Source organism: Neoarius graeffei, chromosome 4 (genome assembly GCF_027579695.1).
Source record: "Neoarius graeffei isolate fNeoGra1 chromosome 4, fNeoGra1.pri, whole genome shotgun sequence".
In the NCBI taxonomy this organism is placed as follows: domain Eukaryota; kingdom Metazoa; phylum Chordata; class Actinopteri; order Siluriformes; family Ariidae; genus Neoarius; species Neoarius graeffei.
Window position 1 is genome coordinate 31287026 of NC_083572.1, and position 18423 is coordinate 31305448.

At 40.8% G+C, this 18423-nt stretch overlaps 1 protein-coding gene across 5 annotated transcripts in view; it reads left to right on the forward strand.

The window, feature by feature from the left end:
- Positions 1–2026: 2026 nt before the first annotated feature.
- Positions 2027–18423, forward strand: part of abcc4 (ATP-binding cassette, sub-family C (CFTR/MRP), member 4) — a 289814-nt gene continuing 273417 nt past the window's right edge. For 4 of the 5 annotated variants that reach the window (XM_060919115.1, XM_060919116.1, XM_060919117.1 and 1 more), the window contains exons 1-2: positions 2027–2265; positions 4736–4846. In XM_060919115.1, coding sequence (XP_060775098.1) covers positions 2192–2265; positions 4736–4846 — 185 coding nt within the window. In that variant the 5' untranslated portion in view covers positions 2027–2191. Of the gene's footprint in view, positions 2266–4735; positions 4847–18423 lie in introns of those variants that run through there. The other variant, XM_060919119.1, reaches the window with a different exon arrangement.

Here is an 18423-nt window from a genome sequence, read left to right on the forward strand (position 1 = left end):
TCACCTGGAGGAGGGCTTTTGTGCCCAGCCTCTCCTCCCGAGATAACCCTGATTTCCATTCAAATTCCTCAGAACACTATGTTCTGCATGTTCTTTAATACATGGGCGTCGCCACCATTGAATGTGAAGGGGACATGTCCCCCTCACATTTCATAATTCTTCGTTTGGACCCCCCCCACATTTAACATAAAATATTAGTTCACCCAGCGCCGTTTCTATTGCTTCGTGAAAGAATCCATTCCACTTGATCGATAAGAGAATACACATACCACTGAAAATCCACTCCGGGTTTTCCGGGCGTTCCCTACAACAGCTCACCGCGCGCGAGTGAAGTGAATCTCAGCGCGAGCAGAGAAATGTTGGTGCAGCTGCTGGAAAGTGGAGGAGGTGACGTCAGCCACATTGCAACCTCACAATGTCTAGCTTTTGCTAAAACCGTATTCTTTTGTTATGTGCCCTCAAAATTAACCCTAGGACACGTTAAATTAATGTTCAACTAAACAGTGAAATAAGCTTAGCCTAATGGGGTATTCTTGGTTGATGATGAATTGTTTGCAGTATTTGCTCCTCCCCAGACACAATGGACATGAGGACATTCTTTACAAAGAAGTGGAAAGTCAGTCAAAATTTCCCCACAGGACAGGTTTTTTTTTTTTTGTCCCAATGGAAATGTTAGTGCAGTTAGCTGGCTAGTCAATGTTAGGAGATGTATCAGCTAGCTTAACGTTAGCTATCATTTAATTCAAAGCCAGTAGGCCTGCCTTACTGTAATGCCAAGAATGAGGTCAAGTCTGCTCTGATGATATTTATTGATTCCTTGTTTTGTCTGGTCTTTGGCAGTTTTCTGGAAAGTAAGATGGGAAATCAGTGTATGGGGAAGGAATAGTAGAGAGGAAAGCGATGGAGAGAGATGGATGTTATTCCAGGTGGATTGTGAAGGAAGGGGATAAAAGTTATGAAGTGGTCGAAATTGTGGTGGCACCAATATAAGAAGGAGTTATATCTATAAATCTATTTGTTATACTAATCTGTAAATGCTACTGTAGTACCACCATTGCATGTAGGTTGACAAAACTGCACTTGTTCATTGTGTGACGTTATCTTTTGTGTCATTGCTTGACCCAGTGTAATTTTGTGTTATGAAGACTGCATGATGCCATGCCATTTTTGTTATGAGTATCACTAAATCGGAAAAAAGTAAAATGCACCCACTAAAGTCACTGTTGGTGGTGAACAAAATTGCACCTGTTCATTGTGTGAAGTTATTTTTTATGCATCACCGTTGCTTGACACAGTGTGATTTTGTGTTATGAAGTTTGCATGATGCCATGTCATGCCTTGTGTGAAATTATCTCTTCTTATCTCTAGCCGCTTTATCCTTCTACAGGGTCGCAGGCAAGCTGCAGCCTATCCCAGCTGACTACGGGCGAAAGGCGGGGTACACCCTGGACAAGTCGCCAGGTCATCACAGGGCTGACACATAGACACAGACAACCATTCTGTGTGAAATTATGAATATTCTTATTTTTAAACATACAGTTGAGTGTCACTATTGCTTGGCCCAGTGGCATGTTGTGTTACATCTAAAACTAAATAGAAAACACAAAATAAAAAGTAAAATGCACCCATAAAGTCATTGTTGGTGATAAATTGTGTCACATTCATCTCATTATCTTAGGCGTAGCGGTGGGTTTAAAAACAGGCTGATGAATATATGGACTAGTTGAATGAGGACTTATTGTTGAGTCTCTAAAATAGTCATTGAATTAAGTGACTTTTGTAGGTAAAATTAGGTGTTTAACAACCTGTTAAAAATACACCAGAATGCAGGAAATGGCATCTAATTAATTACAAGGACCCCCCCGCCACATTAAAAATGCTTCTGACGCCCCTGCTTTAATATGTGATTTGCCTAATCATTACCTGGCTACCCTTCTTACAAGATTTATGACCCTGCAGTTAAGCGCGTGATACTTTCCGCTTTCGAAATCTGTTGACCAATAGCTGCGCCGTCGTTATGGGTAAACTGGGCGTTTCCTGAACGTGAAGCTATAAAGTTTCCACAGCTACCATCTGGTTAATGTAATGTGCAGGTTACCGAAGTTATACAAGAGCTATAGGTATTTTCCCCGAGTGAACTGTGTAGTATTGTGCGTAGCCAAATATCAAGAAAATTAGTTGCTAGTCGTTTATGGAGCCAGTAGGGAAGGATGCGAAGACTAATCCGTCTGCCTCGGCAAATATATTCTCTCGGTTATTTTTCTGGTAAGTATGTCTGTTTTGGTTAAGATGGACGGATCTTGAGCAGCTAAAACTGGAGCATTCAGTACTTTTCTTCTCGTGATACGTGTGGTGTATGTGGAGGTTTGCTTCAATTAATCGAAAGTCACCTCACTAGCTAGATTATGAACTAGATAGCCAGATTAGTTTAAAGGCGATGCAAGTAGCAGGTTGTACTTCTGTTTTAAACATCGGGGAAGCTCTCCACTGTTATCGCTTTCAAAAGCACTTTAACTGTTTTGAAAGTGGTTCACTTGAATTTCAGAATTAAATCAGAAACTCGATGATTAACGCGTGGTGGCAGTTATGTCCCAGCCAGACTGTGTAGGGAGTATAAAAAAGTAGCGTATGTGGTGGTTGTTCTCTTCTCTTCTGAATTATTAGCGTTTGTACTTTAAACACAAGTTACTAATATAAAGCTGAATTGTCAGTGAGGAGGACACTGCGTAAGTTACTATTTGAATATGTTGTTCGTAAACAGGCCTTTCCTTCCGAACGTATTTCACCTATGACTAGTCATACATTAGCTTGCACTGTCGGGATTTGTGTCCCTGAGCTATTGTCCACATTTGTTTTCTTTGGCCAGGAATTTTAACAGCCAACTCAAGCGCATCCCTTTCCTTTTCGTTTGATTACAAAGGCTTCCAGGGTGTAGGGGAGAGCGGGGTAAGATGAGCCAGGGGGTAAGATGAGCCACCCCCTGTTTCTAAGAAACAGTAAACAAATGTGACCATGTGACCACATTCAAAGGGGGGCGGGACCATTTACTTACACTTGTGGAGAGGAGCACCACATGTCAAACTAGGTGAGGGCGATATTTATAAAAATGTGTTTTTGTGCTTTCTAAGTCAATTCCATGTTTGTCCACAGTGAAGGTGATTTAGAGAAGACAAAAGTAGAATAATATTTAGACACATTAGGGTTAAGTTAGTGGCTTTCTAAGCTATGATATGAATGCTAATAAAAATAATTTTGATTAGCCTAATCCCCTTTATTAGCATTTTTCTACAAAATTGTGGCCACGGGGTAAGATGAGCCATTAGATGTGGGGCAAGTTGAGCCACTGGCTCAACTTACCCCATTGGTGGCTGAGCTTACCCAATATGGATGACACTTAAGTTTTCACATTTGCTGGTCATATATGACAACAACAACAACAAATAAACAAACAAATAAATAACATGTTAATATAAATAATGTTTTTAATAAATAAAATAATGCCCTCTGTTATTACAGGTGTGCATGATGCCACACTCATACAAAAGAAAAACAGACAGGGCCGCACAGTCCCGTGCAGTTTTGGAGAGAGCCGCAGAGGAAGTCAGGAAAGGCAGGCCTGTTCGGGCTGTGGCGAGGGATATGCATTTGGACAGGATGACTCTGACTAGGTTCATTGAAAAGATAAAGAATGGAGAGGTAGAGACAGGTTATACCAAGTTGGTGAAAGTGCATTTCTTCATTGGCCAGATAATCAAATTGGATGTCTTCGAAATAGAGGCAAGATTTCTCAAAAGAAGCCGGTCATGCCATGGCTCTGCAAGAAAGCCAACCTTTGTCTTCAAAGAGAAAGATGAGGCTGTCCTGTCAAGACAGGATATTGTGAAAAAATTGCCCCGCCCCTTTACTGTTGGGGAGACAGCACGGAGGGAGAGGCAAATGGTGTTCCCTTGCAATTTGAACGCTTGGAACATTGAATAATGATGAAATGATTGATGGAATGATTGCTGCATGTTTTAGCAATGTTTTAACCTACTGAAAGAAATAAGATTTTTTTGGCACTGCTCTACTGTTTTAGTAATTTCTATAATATAGTATATCTCTCATTCCCTCTCTAACCATCCCTCTTTCTATCTATCTATGCATATCTCTCTCTCTATCCATCTATCCCTCCCTATCCCATCTCGTTCTATCACCTCTCTCTTCATCTCCCCTTCTCTATGCAACGGCCCTATCCCCCACTTGATTGACTTGACTTGATTCATTGATTGCATTTCTAATAATAAAAGTTGTTTACTTTGTTAACCTAACATGATTTGTGTTGGCTCAGTTTACCCCACACAGTGGCTCATCTTACCCTGTGCATGGGGTAAGTTGAGCCACTTGACATTTTTTTTTCCAAGAGGTAATATCACTCTAACCATAAGAGCTTATCAATTGTTTTTTGATCAGATAGTAACAGTACACTTTGAAATTTGGTATGGTGTGTAGACTGGAAGCAAAAATGGCTTTAACATGTAGTTATGATGAAAAATGTAAAAAGTGGCTCATCTTACCCCGCTCTCCCCTACGGAGGATTTAGAATGCAACTGAAGTACGAGTTAATTTCCTGTTAATTACTTTCAGCTAAGTTGAATGTGTTTTCTGACACTGTATTTGTTTTGCAAGTAACGTAATCCAGTGGTCCACAATATTTGGAACATAATGCTGTTTTCTCTCATTTTCTCCTTTTGTTCAGTTGGTTAAATCCTTTGTTTCACACTGGATATAGACGAAGACTTGAAGAAGATGATATGTATAAATTGCTTCCTGCAGATGGTTCCAAGAGACTGGGGGAGGAACTTCAGTGGTATGTAAGAAATCATGCAAAACTCAAAGGACAAATTTTAAGTAACCCAAGCATTAACCATTGATGAGTATGTTTACGTGTGTCTAGTATTCCCCATTTCTTTGTACTCTACAATTCACGGTTATACAGTGGTGCTTGAAAGTTTGTGAACCCTTTAGAATTTTCTATATTTCTGCATAAATATGACTTAAAATATAATCAGATTTTCACACAAGTCCTAAAAATAGACAAAGAGAACCCAGTTAAACAAACGAGACAAAAATATTATCCTTGGTCATTTATTTATTGAGGAAAATGACCCAATATTACAACCCCGATTCCAAAAAAAGTTGGGACAAAGTACAAATTGTAAATAAAAATGGAATGCAATAATAATTTACAAATCTCAAAAACTGATATTGTATTCACAATAGAACATAGACAACATATCAAATGTCGAAAGTGAGACATTTTGAAATTTCATGCCAAATATTGGCTCATTTGAAGTTTCATGACACCAACACATCTCAAAAAAGTTGGGACAGGGGCAATAAGAGGCTGGAAAAGTTAAAGGTACAAAAAAGGAACAGCTGGAGGTCCAAATTGGAACTCATTAGGTCAACTGGCAATAGGTCATTAACATGACTGGGTATAAAAAGAGCATCTTGGAGTGGCAGTGGCTCTCAGAAGTAAAGATGGGAAGAGGATCACCAATGCCCCTAATTCTGCGCCGACAAATAGTGGAGCAATATCAGAAAGGAGTTCGACAGTGTAAAATTGCAAAGAGTTTGAACATATCATCATCTACAGTGCATAATATCATCAAAAGATTCAGAGAATCTGGAAGAATCTCTGTACGTAAGGGTCAAGGCCAGAAAACCATACTGGGTGGCCGTGATCTTCAGGTCCTTAGACGGCACTGCATCACATACAGGCATGCTTCTGTATTGGAAATCACAAAATGGGCTCAGGAATATTTCCAGAGAACATCATCTGTGAACACAACTCACTGTGCCATCCGCCGTTGCCAGCTAAAACTCTATAGTTCAAAGAAGAAGCCGTATCTAAACATGATCCAGAAGCGCAGACGTCTTCTCTGGGCCAAGGCTCATTTAAAATGGACTGTGGCAAAGTGGAAAACTGTTCTGTGTTCAGACAAATCAAAATTTGAAGTTCTTTATGGAAATCAGGGACGCCGTGTCATTCGGACTAAAGAGGAGAAGGACGACCCAAGTTGTAATCAGCGCTCAGTTCAGAAGCCTGCATCTCTGATGGTATGGGGTTGCATTAGTGCGTGTGGCATGGGCAGCTTACACATCTGGAAAGACACCATCAATGCTGAAAGGTATATCCAGGTTCTAGAGCAGGGGTGTCAAACATACGGCCTGTGGGCCGGCCCGCCAGATGGTTTAATCCGGCCCCAGACTTGTAGAGAAATTTCTAAGGATGTCAAAAAAAAAAAGTAAATCTCTAGCACATGCCTGTGACGACTTATGAATTTTTAAAGAAATAACCGAAATGCTCAATTCAGCCGCTAGGGGCAGCCAGAAAAAAGCAGCACTGACATAACAAGAGATCAGGAAATAAACAGCACATTTTAGCAAAGTTATGCTGTCTGATTCCATGAATGGCAGTCTTGCCTCACCACTATTAAGTTGCTATCAAAATTAAGAGTAATACCCCCATTACCAAAATGTCTTTGTCAAAAAGAAGAAAAGTTGACGTAGAGTGCAGAGTTTTCCAGGAAAAATGGACTGAGTATTATTTATTCACAGAGGTGAATACAAAACCAGTGTGCTTGTAATCAACAGGTTGCAGTGCTCAAAGAATATAATATTCGGTGCCACTATGAGACTCATCAAGAAAAATTTCACAATTTGTATGGACAATTAAGAAAAAAGATAAATGAATTGTTAGCTGGTCTAATTGTTAGCTTTTCTCCTTGCAACCTTTCCATGCACACCATTGTTGTTCAGTGTTCTCCTCATGGTGGACTCATGAACATTAACATTAGCCAATGTGAGAGAGGCCTTCAGTTGCTTAGAAGTTACCCTGGGGTCCTTTGTGACCTTGCCGACTATTACACGCCTTGCTCTTGGAGTGATCTTTGTTGGTCGACCACTCCTGGGGAGAGTAACAATGGTCTTGAATTTCCTCCATTTGTACACAATTTGTCTGACTGTGGATTGTTGGAGTCCAAATTCTTTAGAGATGGTTTTGTAACCTTTTCCAGCCTGATGAGCATCAACAACGCTTTTTCTGAGGTCCTCAGAAATCTCCTTTGTTCGTGCCATGATACATTTCCATAAACGTGTGTTGTGAAGATCAGACTTTGATAGATCCCTGTTCTTTAAATAAAACAGGGTGCCCACTCACACCTGATTGTCATCCCATTGATTGAAAACACCTGACTCTAATTTCACTTTCAAATTAACTGCTAATCCGAGAGGTTCACATACTTTTGCCACTCACAGATATGTAATATTGGATCATTTTCCTCAATAAATAAATGAGCAAGTATAATATCTTTGTCTCATTTGTTTAACTGGGTTCTCTTTATCTACTTTTAGGACTTGTGTGAAAATCTGATTGTTTTAGGTCATATTTATGCAGAAATATAGAAAATTCTAAAGGGTTCACAAACTTTCAAGCACCACTGTATGTGGCCCCTGAACCAAAAGGAGTTTGACACCCCTGTTCTAGAGCAACATATGCTCCCATCCAGACGACGTCTCTTTCAGGGAAGACCTTGCATTTTCCAACACGACAATGCCAAACCACATACTGCATCAATTACAGCATCATGGCTGCGTAGAAGAAGGGTCTGGGTACTGAACTGGCCAGCCTGCAGTCCAGATCTTTCACCCATCGAAAACATTTGGCACATCATAAAATGGAAGATATGACAAAGACCTAAGACAGTTGAGCAACTAGAATCCTACATTAGACAAGAATGGGTTAACATTCCTATCCCTAAACTTGAGCAACTTGTCTCCTCAGTCCCCAGATGTTTACAGACTGTTGTAAAGAGAAAAGGCGATGTCTCACAGTGGTAAACATGGCCTTGTCCCAACTTTTTTGAGATGTGGTGTTGTCATGAAACTTAAAATCACTTAACTTTTCTCTTTCAATGATACATTTTCTCAGTTTAAACATTTGATATGTCATCTATGTTCTATTCTGAATAAAATATGGAATTTTGAAACTTCCACATCATTGCGTTCCGTTTTGGAATCGGGGTTGTACAATAAAAATCTGAAAAATGTGTGCATTAGTATTCAGCCCCCTGTACTCTGATACCTCAATACAATCCAGTGCAATCAATTGCCTTCAGAAGTCATCTAATTAGTTAATAGAGTCCTACTGTGTGTAATTTACTCTCAGCATTAATACACTTGTTCTGTGAAGGCCTCAGTGGTTTGTTAGAGAAGACTGAAGAACAAACAGCACTGGTCAGAGAAGCAGCCAAGAGGCCCATGATCACTCTGGAGGAGCTGCAGAAATCCACAGCTCAGGTGGGAGAATCTGTGCACAGGACAACTATAAGTCATACACTCCACAAATCTGGCCTTTTTGGAAGAGTGGCAAGAAGAAAGCCATTGTTGAAAGACAGGCATAAGAAGTCCTGTTTGCAGTTTGCCAGAAGCCATGTAGGGGACACAGCAAACATGTGGAAGAAGGTGCTTTGGTCAGATGAGACTAAAGTTGAACTTTTTGGCCTAAATGCAAAGCGCTATGTGTGGTGGAAAACTAACACTGCTCATCACCCTGCACACACCATCCCCACTGTGAAACATGGTGGTGGAAGCATCATGCTATGGGGATGCTTTTCTTCAGCAGGGACAGGGAAGCTGGTCAGAGTTGATGGGAAGATGGATGGAGCTAAATACAGGGCAATCCTGGAAGAAAACCTGTTGGAGGCTGTAAAAGACTTGAGACTGGGAAGGAGAGTCACCTTCCAGCAAGACAATGACCCTAAACATACAGCCAGAGCTACATTGGAATGGTTTAGATCAAAGAATATTCATGTTAGAATGGCCCAGTCAAAGTCCAGACCTAAATCCCATTGGTGACAAGACTTGAAAATTGCTGTTCACAGACGCTCTCCATCCAATCTGGCTGAGCTTGAGCTATTTTGCAAAGAAGAATGGGCAAAAATTTCAGTGTCTAGATGTGCAAAGCTGGTAGAGACATACCACAAAAGACTTGCAGCTGTAATTGCAGCAAAAGGTGGCTCTACAAAGTATTGATGCAGAGGGGCTGAATACTAATGCACATCACATTTTTTTTCAGATTTTTATTTATTTAAAATTTTGAAGACCATTTATCATTTTCGTTTCACTTCACAATTATGTGCTACTCTGTGTTGGTCTATCACATACAATCTTATTAAAAACTTTTAAGTTCATGGTTGTAAGCAGGGCTCTACAGTGCGCACGTTTCACTCGCATTTGCGAGCGAATTTTTCGGCATGCGAACGACGAAAAAAACCCACGCGCATTCGTGCGACGGCTTCTTGCGGCCGACAATTTAGGAAAGCACTGAGCACAGACGCGACGAGTTTAACATTCTAAAATGTATCAAACGTTAAACTGCAAAGTATGTAAATCCAGCGCTGGATAGCCTACCTAATATAGTGTAACGAGTAACGGCCTGTATTGTTGTGTGTTCTGCCTGCGTCTTGCTCCCTGTCTGTAGTTGCGTGCATTGCCTCTGTCTTGCACCTGCGGTGGTTCCCATGGTAGCCGGGGGGGGGGAGTGAAAAAGTTACTTTTTTTTTGCCGTTCTGCCACATCTTTCTGTGATTGCCCCTCTTTCCCACGGTTGTATGTTGTGGGTGTGGCATTAAGTGGGAAAAGTGCTTTTTAGGGATTCATCAGATCATTCAATTGAGAGATAACAGAGCTGGTTCGGATCAAGCTGAGAAATATATTCGCTATGCAGAGAATAACGGCGTTTTTTAAAAGCAATGATGGTGGAAACAAGAATAAAAGAACGGACGAGGAAGAAAGTGTAGTGAAGAAAGCTAGAACGACGGGAGAAGGTGCGGGAAAATTATATAATGAGATGGAAAGCACACACCCCAGTGCAAACATTTAGATGGGAACATACAACATAGCAGAAAAACAAATAATATACAGTATATACAAATGGTGCATGTCACAACACAGCAGAAAAACAAATATATATACAACTGGGCGTGTTGAGTTGCAGATGTTAATTGCACATTAGTTATAGAAACTCAGTTCAGCTACAAAACTCAGGATATTGCACTGTATTTGGTATTGTATTGGGTATGGATGTAAAAGTGTAGAAATATAAAATATACAAAAGCTATAAAAACTAAAAAGTTGCTCTGTGAGGTTGCACTGTAATAAGTATTGCACTGTATTTGGTATTGTATTGGGTATGAATGTAAAAGTGTAGAAATATAAATATAAAATATACAAAAGCTATAAAAAGTAAAAAGTTGCTCTGAGGTTGCACTGTAATAAGTATTGCACTGTATCAGGTAAGTGTGAGAATATTGTCCTTTTAGGTCCTTGTTGGTGCATTGTTGCACCTGCCAGAAGTGGCATCAGTCAGTGCATGTAATTAGCCTTTTTCACATTTACGTCACTTGCAGAAGAACCTCACATCCGTTTTCAGCCTTTTGAATGGAAGAAGAGGCGGCATGCTAATCTGCTGGCTAACAAGTAGCAACCATAGAAAGTCAGTAAACTTCCTTTCCAAAACAAGGCAGATGGGTGACCTGGAATGGTCGCTAACAATACGTAATGATAAACAACAATGCGCAATATTATTATCAATCTTATCTGTGAATGACAGTTTTGTTAACATATGTTGCCGCCGTATACCTCTTCCATTCAAAAGGCTGAAAACGGATATGAGTTCCCCTGCAAGTGACGTAATGTGAAAGGCTAATTGTTCAGGTGGTTATGGCCTGTGGGGAAAAAACTGTTTTTGAGTCTGTTGGTCCTTGCTTTGATGCACCTGTAACGCCTGCCTGAGGGCAGCAAGTCAAAGAATTCAGAGCCAGGGTGGGAGCTGTCCTTGATGATGATGTTAGCTCTGCTGAGCTCTGCTCTCTGTTTAGCTACTGTTTGTTCATTCATTCAGTTGTTCGTTATTCATTTGTTCGTTCGTTCGTTCGTTCGTTCATTCATTCATTCATTCATTCTCAATTGAATTTTGCGTTTTATGTGTTGGTGTGTCTAAGGTTTGTGCTGCAATAAACCTTTAAAATGAAAACCTGCTTGTGCCCCCATTTTTTCCCCTGTGCTCCTAATTTTTAACTTAGGAGCACGTGTGCTCCTGAAAAAAAAGTTAGTGTAGAGCCCTGGTTGTAAGGTGGATAAATGTGAAAAAGTTCAAGGGGTATGAATACTTTTTCAAGGCACTGTAGCAATGCTGTCAGCATCCATATCTTCAACAAAGGTCAAAAAAGGTTGCAAGACTCTGTAGAATTTCTTAGTCGCTCCCCTGACAGTATATCTAATCTTTTCTAGTTTAAGATGGCACATGACTTCTTTGATCCAATGATTATACATTGGTGGAATAGGATCTTTCCATTTAAACAATATTAATCTCCTGGCCAGGAAGCTCATCATGCTGACTTGACACCATCTAAAAGGGGTATCCTTCGGGGTCACCCCAAACATTGCAATAAGAGGAAACGGTCTCACTACTCTTCCTGATATCTTGGGTCTCAAATAGATTGCCAAAATGTGTGCAGCTTTGGGCATGTCCAAAACATGTGCAACAGAGTAGCTGGAGCCTGTCTGCATCGATCACATGTGGGATCTATGTCGGAATTGATCTTAGAGTCTAGCTTTCGACCAATGCAGACGGTGAACAATTTTAAATTGGACAACTGCATGTCTGAGACATGGAGGAGGAGAAAATTCTTTGGATTACTTTGTGCCAATTATTATCTGAAATTGATTCGCCTAAGTCTGTTTCCCATTTATTCTTAAGGAGATCTCAAGGTGTCAAATCATGCATGCTAAGTAAATCATAGATAACTTATTGTCTGCTTCCTGGCCAGTTTACATTTAAAAATTGAGTCCAACAAAGAACCAGAAGGGCACAATGGGAAAATGTCTGAATTTGAGGCTACAAAGTTTCTAAGCTGCAAATATTTATAAAAATGTGACTTAGGAATGTCATATTTCTGTATTAGCTGTTCAAATGAGACAAAAACACCAACATAAAGATCAGACCATAAGACATCGCCCTTTCTAGACCAAATATCGAATGTCTCATCCATCAGTGATGGGATAAACAGGTGATTATTTGCAATTGGCCCAGTAAATGACAAGTCCCTAAGAGAAAAAGATCTTCTAAACTGATTCCAAATTTTGATTGAGTGTACAACAACTGGATTAGAGGTAAAACTAGACAGAGGTTGTGGTAGTTTAGCGGACAGTAGGGACGCTAGGGAGGTGGACCCAATGGATGCCCCCTCCATAATTGTCCATCCGGGGGCCATAGTACTTTCCCCCCATCCAGTACAGCAGTGATCTTATGTTAGCCGCCCAGTAGTAGTACATGAAGTTTGTGAGTGCCATCCCTCTCTTCGCTTGAGGTCTCTATAGTATACGTCTTTTGATCCATGGTGGCTTTTTGTTCCAAATAAAGGCTGATATCTGATTTAGTTTTGAAAAAAAGTATTGTGTAAGAAACACTGGGAGACACTGGAAAACATAAAAACTTAGGCAGCACACTCATAGTATTAATTCTGTCCCCCAGGGAGAGAGGCAGGGGGTCCCACCGCTCAATATCTTGCTTTAGATTAGATAGCAGAGGCTGATAATTAGCTAAATAGAAATCTTTGTGTTTTAGCAAGGATTTTTACATCTGTATTTAGTAAAGAAATTGGACGATACAAGCTACACTCAAGGGGGTTCTTGTCTTTCGTAAGGAGATAACTGCTTCGCGCATAGTAGATGGTAGGGCTTTCCATATGAGTGACTTTTTGAAAACCAACAGTAACAAAGGGGAGAGTTGTCTTGAAAACTTTTTATAAAAATCTGTTGGATAACCATCCGGTCCTGGGGATTTGCCGCTTTGCATAGAGCCCATTGCTGACGCTATCTCCCCGACCGAGAGGTCCTCCTCCAGCCCTGCAGCCTCCCCTGGATCCAAGGATGGTACATGCAGGGTCTTAGTCTTCCAATACAGAAGGGTCTACAGATGAGCCGGAACTGTCTAGTGACGTATAAAAAGTTTGAAAACAGGAGTTAATTTTAAGAGACTCTGTACATTTCGAGCCCTGCTCATCATTTATTTCAGGGATGGTCTGATTAGCAGTTCTGTCTCAACTGGTGAGCGAGAATCTGTCCAGCCTTTTCCCCGTGCTCATAAGACCCATGTTGTGATTTAGAGATAAGATACTCAGCCTGTCTTGTTGATAAAAGATCAAACTCTGTCTGCAGTGACATACGCTTTTTCATTGAGTCTGCAGAAGGAAGATAGTTATGTAACCTATCTAGCTCAAGAATCTCTTCCGCCAATTCTTTAAGTCGAGCGGTGCTTACTTTTCTCTGATTAGCACAAAATGAGATGACCTGACCTTGTATATATGCCTTCAATGCCAGAAGCAAAGGATTGAGTCTCCAAGGGCGATGACCAGATTGTGTATCTGGGATGTGCATAGCCATAGTCAAGGGGCAGTGATCTGAAATAACTATGGGTCCATATTCACATTTGGTTATGAGGGGGAAATAGTCTTTTGTCCAAAACGAAATGGTCTATACGGGAGTATGTGTTATGAACCGAGGAGAAAAATGAGTAACTCCTGGAAGCAGAGTTACGAAAACGCCACATGTCCACTACTCCATATGATTCAAGGAAAAGCTGGATAGAGCGTGCCGACCTAGACAGGGACGATGATCTGGGTGAGCTACGATCTAACACGGGAGAGCATGCAGTTCATGTCACCGCCAAGGATAAGGTAATGCGATGTCATATTTGGTAAGCGGGAGAAAAAATTGGTGAACATTGAATCATCCCAATTTGGTGCATAAACATTGGCCAAGAATGACTGGAAATGTATAAATTTGCCCTACAACAATAACATGGCGCCCAGCGGGGTCAGCCTCTACGCTCGTCATTGTAAACGGTGTATTTCTATCAATTAATATAGCTGCTCCCCTAGCCTTTGAATGGAAATTAGAGTGAAATATCTGTCCTGCCCACTCCCCTCTCAATCGAGAATGGTCCACTGTCCATTAGAGTTATGACTGTGAAAGTGTTTTCAAAATTTCTACTTTCCTGATGTTGCATTTGGTGAACTTTTACTCGTATTACTTTTTTGAAGTTATTTTTATTGGGTCATGCAAAAACCTCCCGCACCCAACATCACCTCACTTTTGATAAATACATGAGTAAAAGTTCACCAAATGCAACATCAGGAAAGTAGAAATTTTGAAAACACTTTCAGTCATAACCCTACTGTCTGTAGATGTGTCCCCTGAAGAAATGCAATATTTATATTAAGCTGCTTCAGATGTGTAAATACTTTTTTTTTTTTGGCTTGAAAGGATGATTAAGTGATTTGACATTCCAGCTCACGAAGTTAACCGTACTACCATCTGATCCTCTGATAGTATTGATCTCAGACATAGTGAGGGGAAAAAGTTGAATATCTCAGCCCTACAGGGAGCCCAACATGACAGCAGATGAGCCATAAAACAGACGTCTGGTAAGTTAAGTGTAATAAACAACACAGTCTGGTACACCCTCCCCATAGCCCCACACCCATCCCACCCCCCTCAGCACCTACAGGAACAAGGTGCACACCGTACCCTTCCAAAACAAATCCGCACATTTAGTGCTTGTGTGGAGAAACTCTATAGAGCCTACGGCTCCCGTCGAACCCCTGATATAAAAAGTAAATTCAAAAAGCACATCCTATCACAAAACAACTAGCAGCAGCACATGAACCAATAATGTGGATGAGAATAACTATAAACAAAAATCCCTTCAAAAAGTCACTTCAAAGATAACCTGCTGCATATGAAATAGGGCCTGGAAAATTCCCACCCATTAGCCCAAATAGAAAATAAATGAAGCCATGATGTTCATGTAAATACAACCCAAGTTAAATCTAAGACTATGCCAAGGCCTTATAACTGTATACATGAAAACAACTGCATGTCCATACATTACTGTATAAAAAATAAAATGAAGGCCTGGAAAACTCATCAGTCCATATATAACAAAAATAAAACAGCAGTGTTGATCATCCTACTTCAAAAGTCTGTTTAAACAAATATCATCCTGTCAAAGTACAGAGGCGATAATTTATCCAGGGCTATATTACTCACTCGACCCTCGGCTCTAGGGATGATATTCATCTTGACGTAGCTCATCGCTTTGCTTGCATCTGTGAACTCCTTTTCTTCCCCATTGAACGTGATGCGGAGATGGGCTGGGAACAGGATGCCATACCAGACCCCCTGCCGGTTACGGAGCAGCTTCCTGACCTTATTAAATGCCATTCTGGCCTTAGCGACACTCGTAATATAATCAGGAAAGATAACATTTGCCTCACTGTTGAGCCGGAGCGGGGCTCGGGAGCGTGCCTGGCTCAGTACCTCAACGCAGTCCTGGTAGTAGTGGAGTTTGGCTATGATGGCGCGTGGTTTCCCATCCTTCCTCTCGGGACCCAGACTTCTGTGAGAGCGGTCCACAAGCACATCTCTATCCATCTGCAGCGCTTCTCTCAGTAGCTTTGAGACCGATGTTGTAGAGCTTGATCCATTGGTTTCCGCCACCCCCAGGATCCTGATGTTACATCTCCTCAGTCTTCCCTCCATGTCCTCACACTTATTTCTGAGTCCAGCCACCTCTGTTGCCAGGTCACTCACCGTAGTCTGTAAAACTGCCACCTCGTCCGACCAGGTCATTAGCCCACCTTCCACCTCTTTAATTGTAGCTTTCATTTGGTCAATTTTGGAGTGAATTGTGGCCATGTTCTTTATTTCTACTTTCACTGCTTACAACTCATTCTTAAGAAAGTCGAAATCCTCAGCAAGTGCACCTTTCAGCTCAGTTTTTATCACTGCTGCAATGTCAGTCTTTAGTGAAAGCAGGATATCCGACTTCAGGGTTTCAACATCCATCTCTTGGCTGTTGGGCAGGGGCTTCGGGCCCGGGAAGACCGTGGAACTTGTGGATGAGGCGGTGTTGGGCCTAGTTTTAGTTGACTCGGCAAATTTATATTTACGCATATTTGCTGCCATCTACATGCATACACGTACATTTAACTTAAAGAATGTGTTCGAAGCAGGTTTACCAGTATTTCGTTATGAAAAGCGCTTATTAGCTTAAAATAAAAGTTCGACGAGAGCTCAAACAAAACTCGACCTACTGTACTTCATTGCCTACAGGCTCCGCCCCCAATGCATTTGTTTTTAAAGCTAAGAATATAAAAATGTTTAAAAAAACAAAACCCAAAAAACCTGTTAAACATGATATGCCAGAGCTGGTGAAAGTTGCCTGTGGGGAATTTTTAGAGCCACTTTGACATCATGCTTCAGTTGTAAAGAAGTCTAGCTTCACACATTTGGAATGGTAGCAAAGTTACCTAACCTAGTTATCTACTAAAATAGAATCCTGACATTACAGGCATTTAGCTGATGCTCTTGTCCAGAACCATGTACAACATGCCCAGGGCAGCATGGGGAGCAGTTGGGGGATTAGGTGCCTTGCTCAAGGGCACTTTAGCAGTTCCTGCTGGTCCAGGGAATCTAACTGGCAACCTTTTGAGCCCAAAACTTCTTTGCTAACCATTAGGCCATGGTGTCCCCCAATAAAACACACACACACACACACAAAAAAAAAAAAAAAATTCAAAGAAACGATTTTCAGTAGCTTTACTAACCAACTTTAATTGTTTTTTGTAAATATAAATGAATTTAGAATTTGATGCCTGTAACACATTCAAAAATGTTGGGACAGAGGCAAAATAAGGCTAAAAAGTTTATAGGATATTCAAATAACACCATTTTGGAGGATTCCACGATAAGCAGGTTAATTGGTAACATGATTTGGTGTGATGACCCGTTGCTTAAAAAATGTAGTAGTCTCAGATACAGTTTTTGCAGCTTTATAAGAACTAGCTGGCAAGTTTTGCTGAGCATCTTCTCTCAGCAGAACAAGCCACAATTCTTCTGGAGGTGTCCATACACTTTTATTAGGAACACCTGCACATTCATGGTGATATCTAATCAGCCAATCATGTGACAGCAGCGCAATGCAAATTAAAAAAAAAATGCAGATACCGGTCAGTTGAGTTTATGTTCACATCAAACATCAGAATTAAGAAAAAATGTGATTTCTGTGACTTTGATTGAAGTATGGATGTTGGGTTGTTTTGAGAATTTCATAAGCTGCACATCTGGTAATTTCACACATGATTAGGTTGAATAAACCAATTTATATGCAGTGTTATGCTCATTACACCAACATTGGTGACAAGAACACAAAAGTTGAGACTTCATTTTTATATTTGATTCAAATCCACAGTTACTGACAGCTTTCTGTTGATCTAGGCATGCACACTCCTTAGAGGGGGATGCAAAATAAGACACAACACTGACTAAAGATTCAATTGCTCATTAAAACATGCTCTTTGAAAGAGATTTTAGTATTTCACACTATTCAGTATCTGTGACCTGTCATGTTAATTGCATAATAAAATGTTATTTTTATCGTGCATCTACAGTACTAAGGAGATGAGCGTAACAGTGGTAGATCATCTCCTACTAAATATTAGCATGTCTGTACACCAATGGTGTCATTACAGTTTAAACATACTATTTAGCATGTTTATACTTTTGGAGACATGCATACTATTTTGCATAAACAAGGGCAAAGCATAAGTCATAGTATGAAATGTTGCAACTCCAGTAGCTATAATTTACCAATGAGGGCAAAATTCCCAAAGCTTCTGACATCCAGTAGTTTAAAGTGCAGTTTGTATTTTCTTTTAGTACTTAATAATTGAAGGTTATGGCAGATGTGATGCTGAATGACACTGTGAATGTTTAAGATTAAAATACAGTAAGTTTGTATCCTAGACAAGAACTGGACATCCTTTTTGGTGTCTGTTAACTTCATGCATGAAAATCCCTCACCTTTCGGCGAAATTCGCCGTTTTGAAACCAAAATGGGTGACCTACGTGAATCGTGTGGATCCGATGAGGAGAAAAAAAATTGGGGGGGGGGGTTTGATATTGACCCGAAGGGCAAGGAGGTCGCTTCGCACCCATAGACAGTTCGTGCCGGTTTGCGCCTCCTCCTCCTGCTTTGATATTGACGTCATAGCGACGAGTACATCTCGCTGCGAAGGGCAAGCAGCATCATTTCGCGCCTCTTCTCCTGCTGGCCAGAGCGTGCAAACATCAGTCAGAGTGCAGACCAGACCGCTGGAAGCTGGATTGAGTCATCAGACTGAATTTCCTACTTTTTTAAAACTTTCCTGATCGCTATCAAAACAAACACAACTTCCGGCTTGATTACGTCAGCATTCGAAAGAGGGCGTGCGCCTCTTTTGACAATCCCTGTGTCCGAAATTGCTCACTACTCAC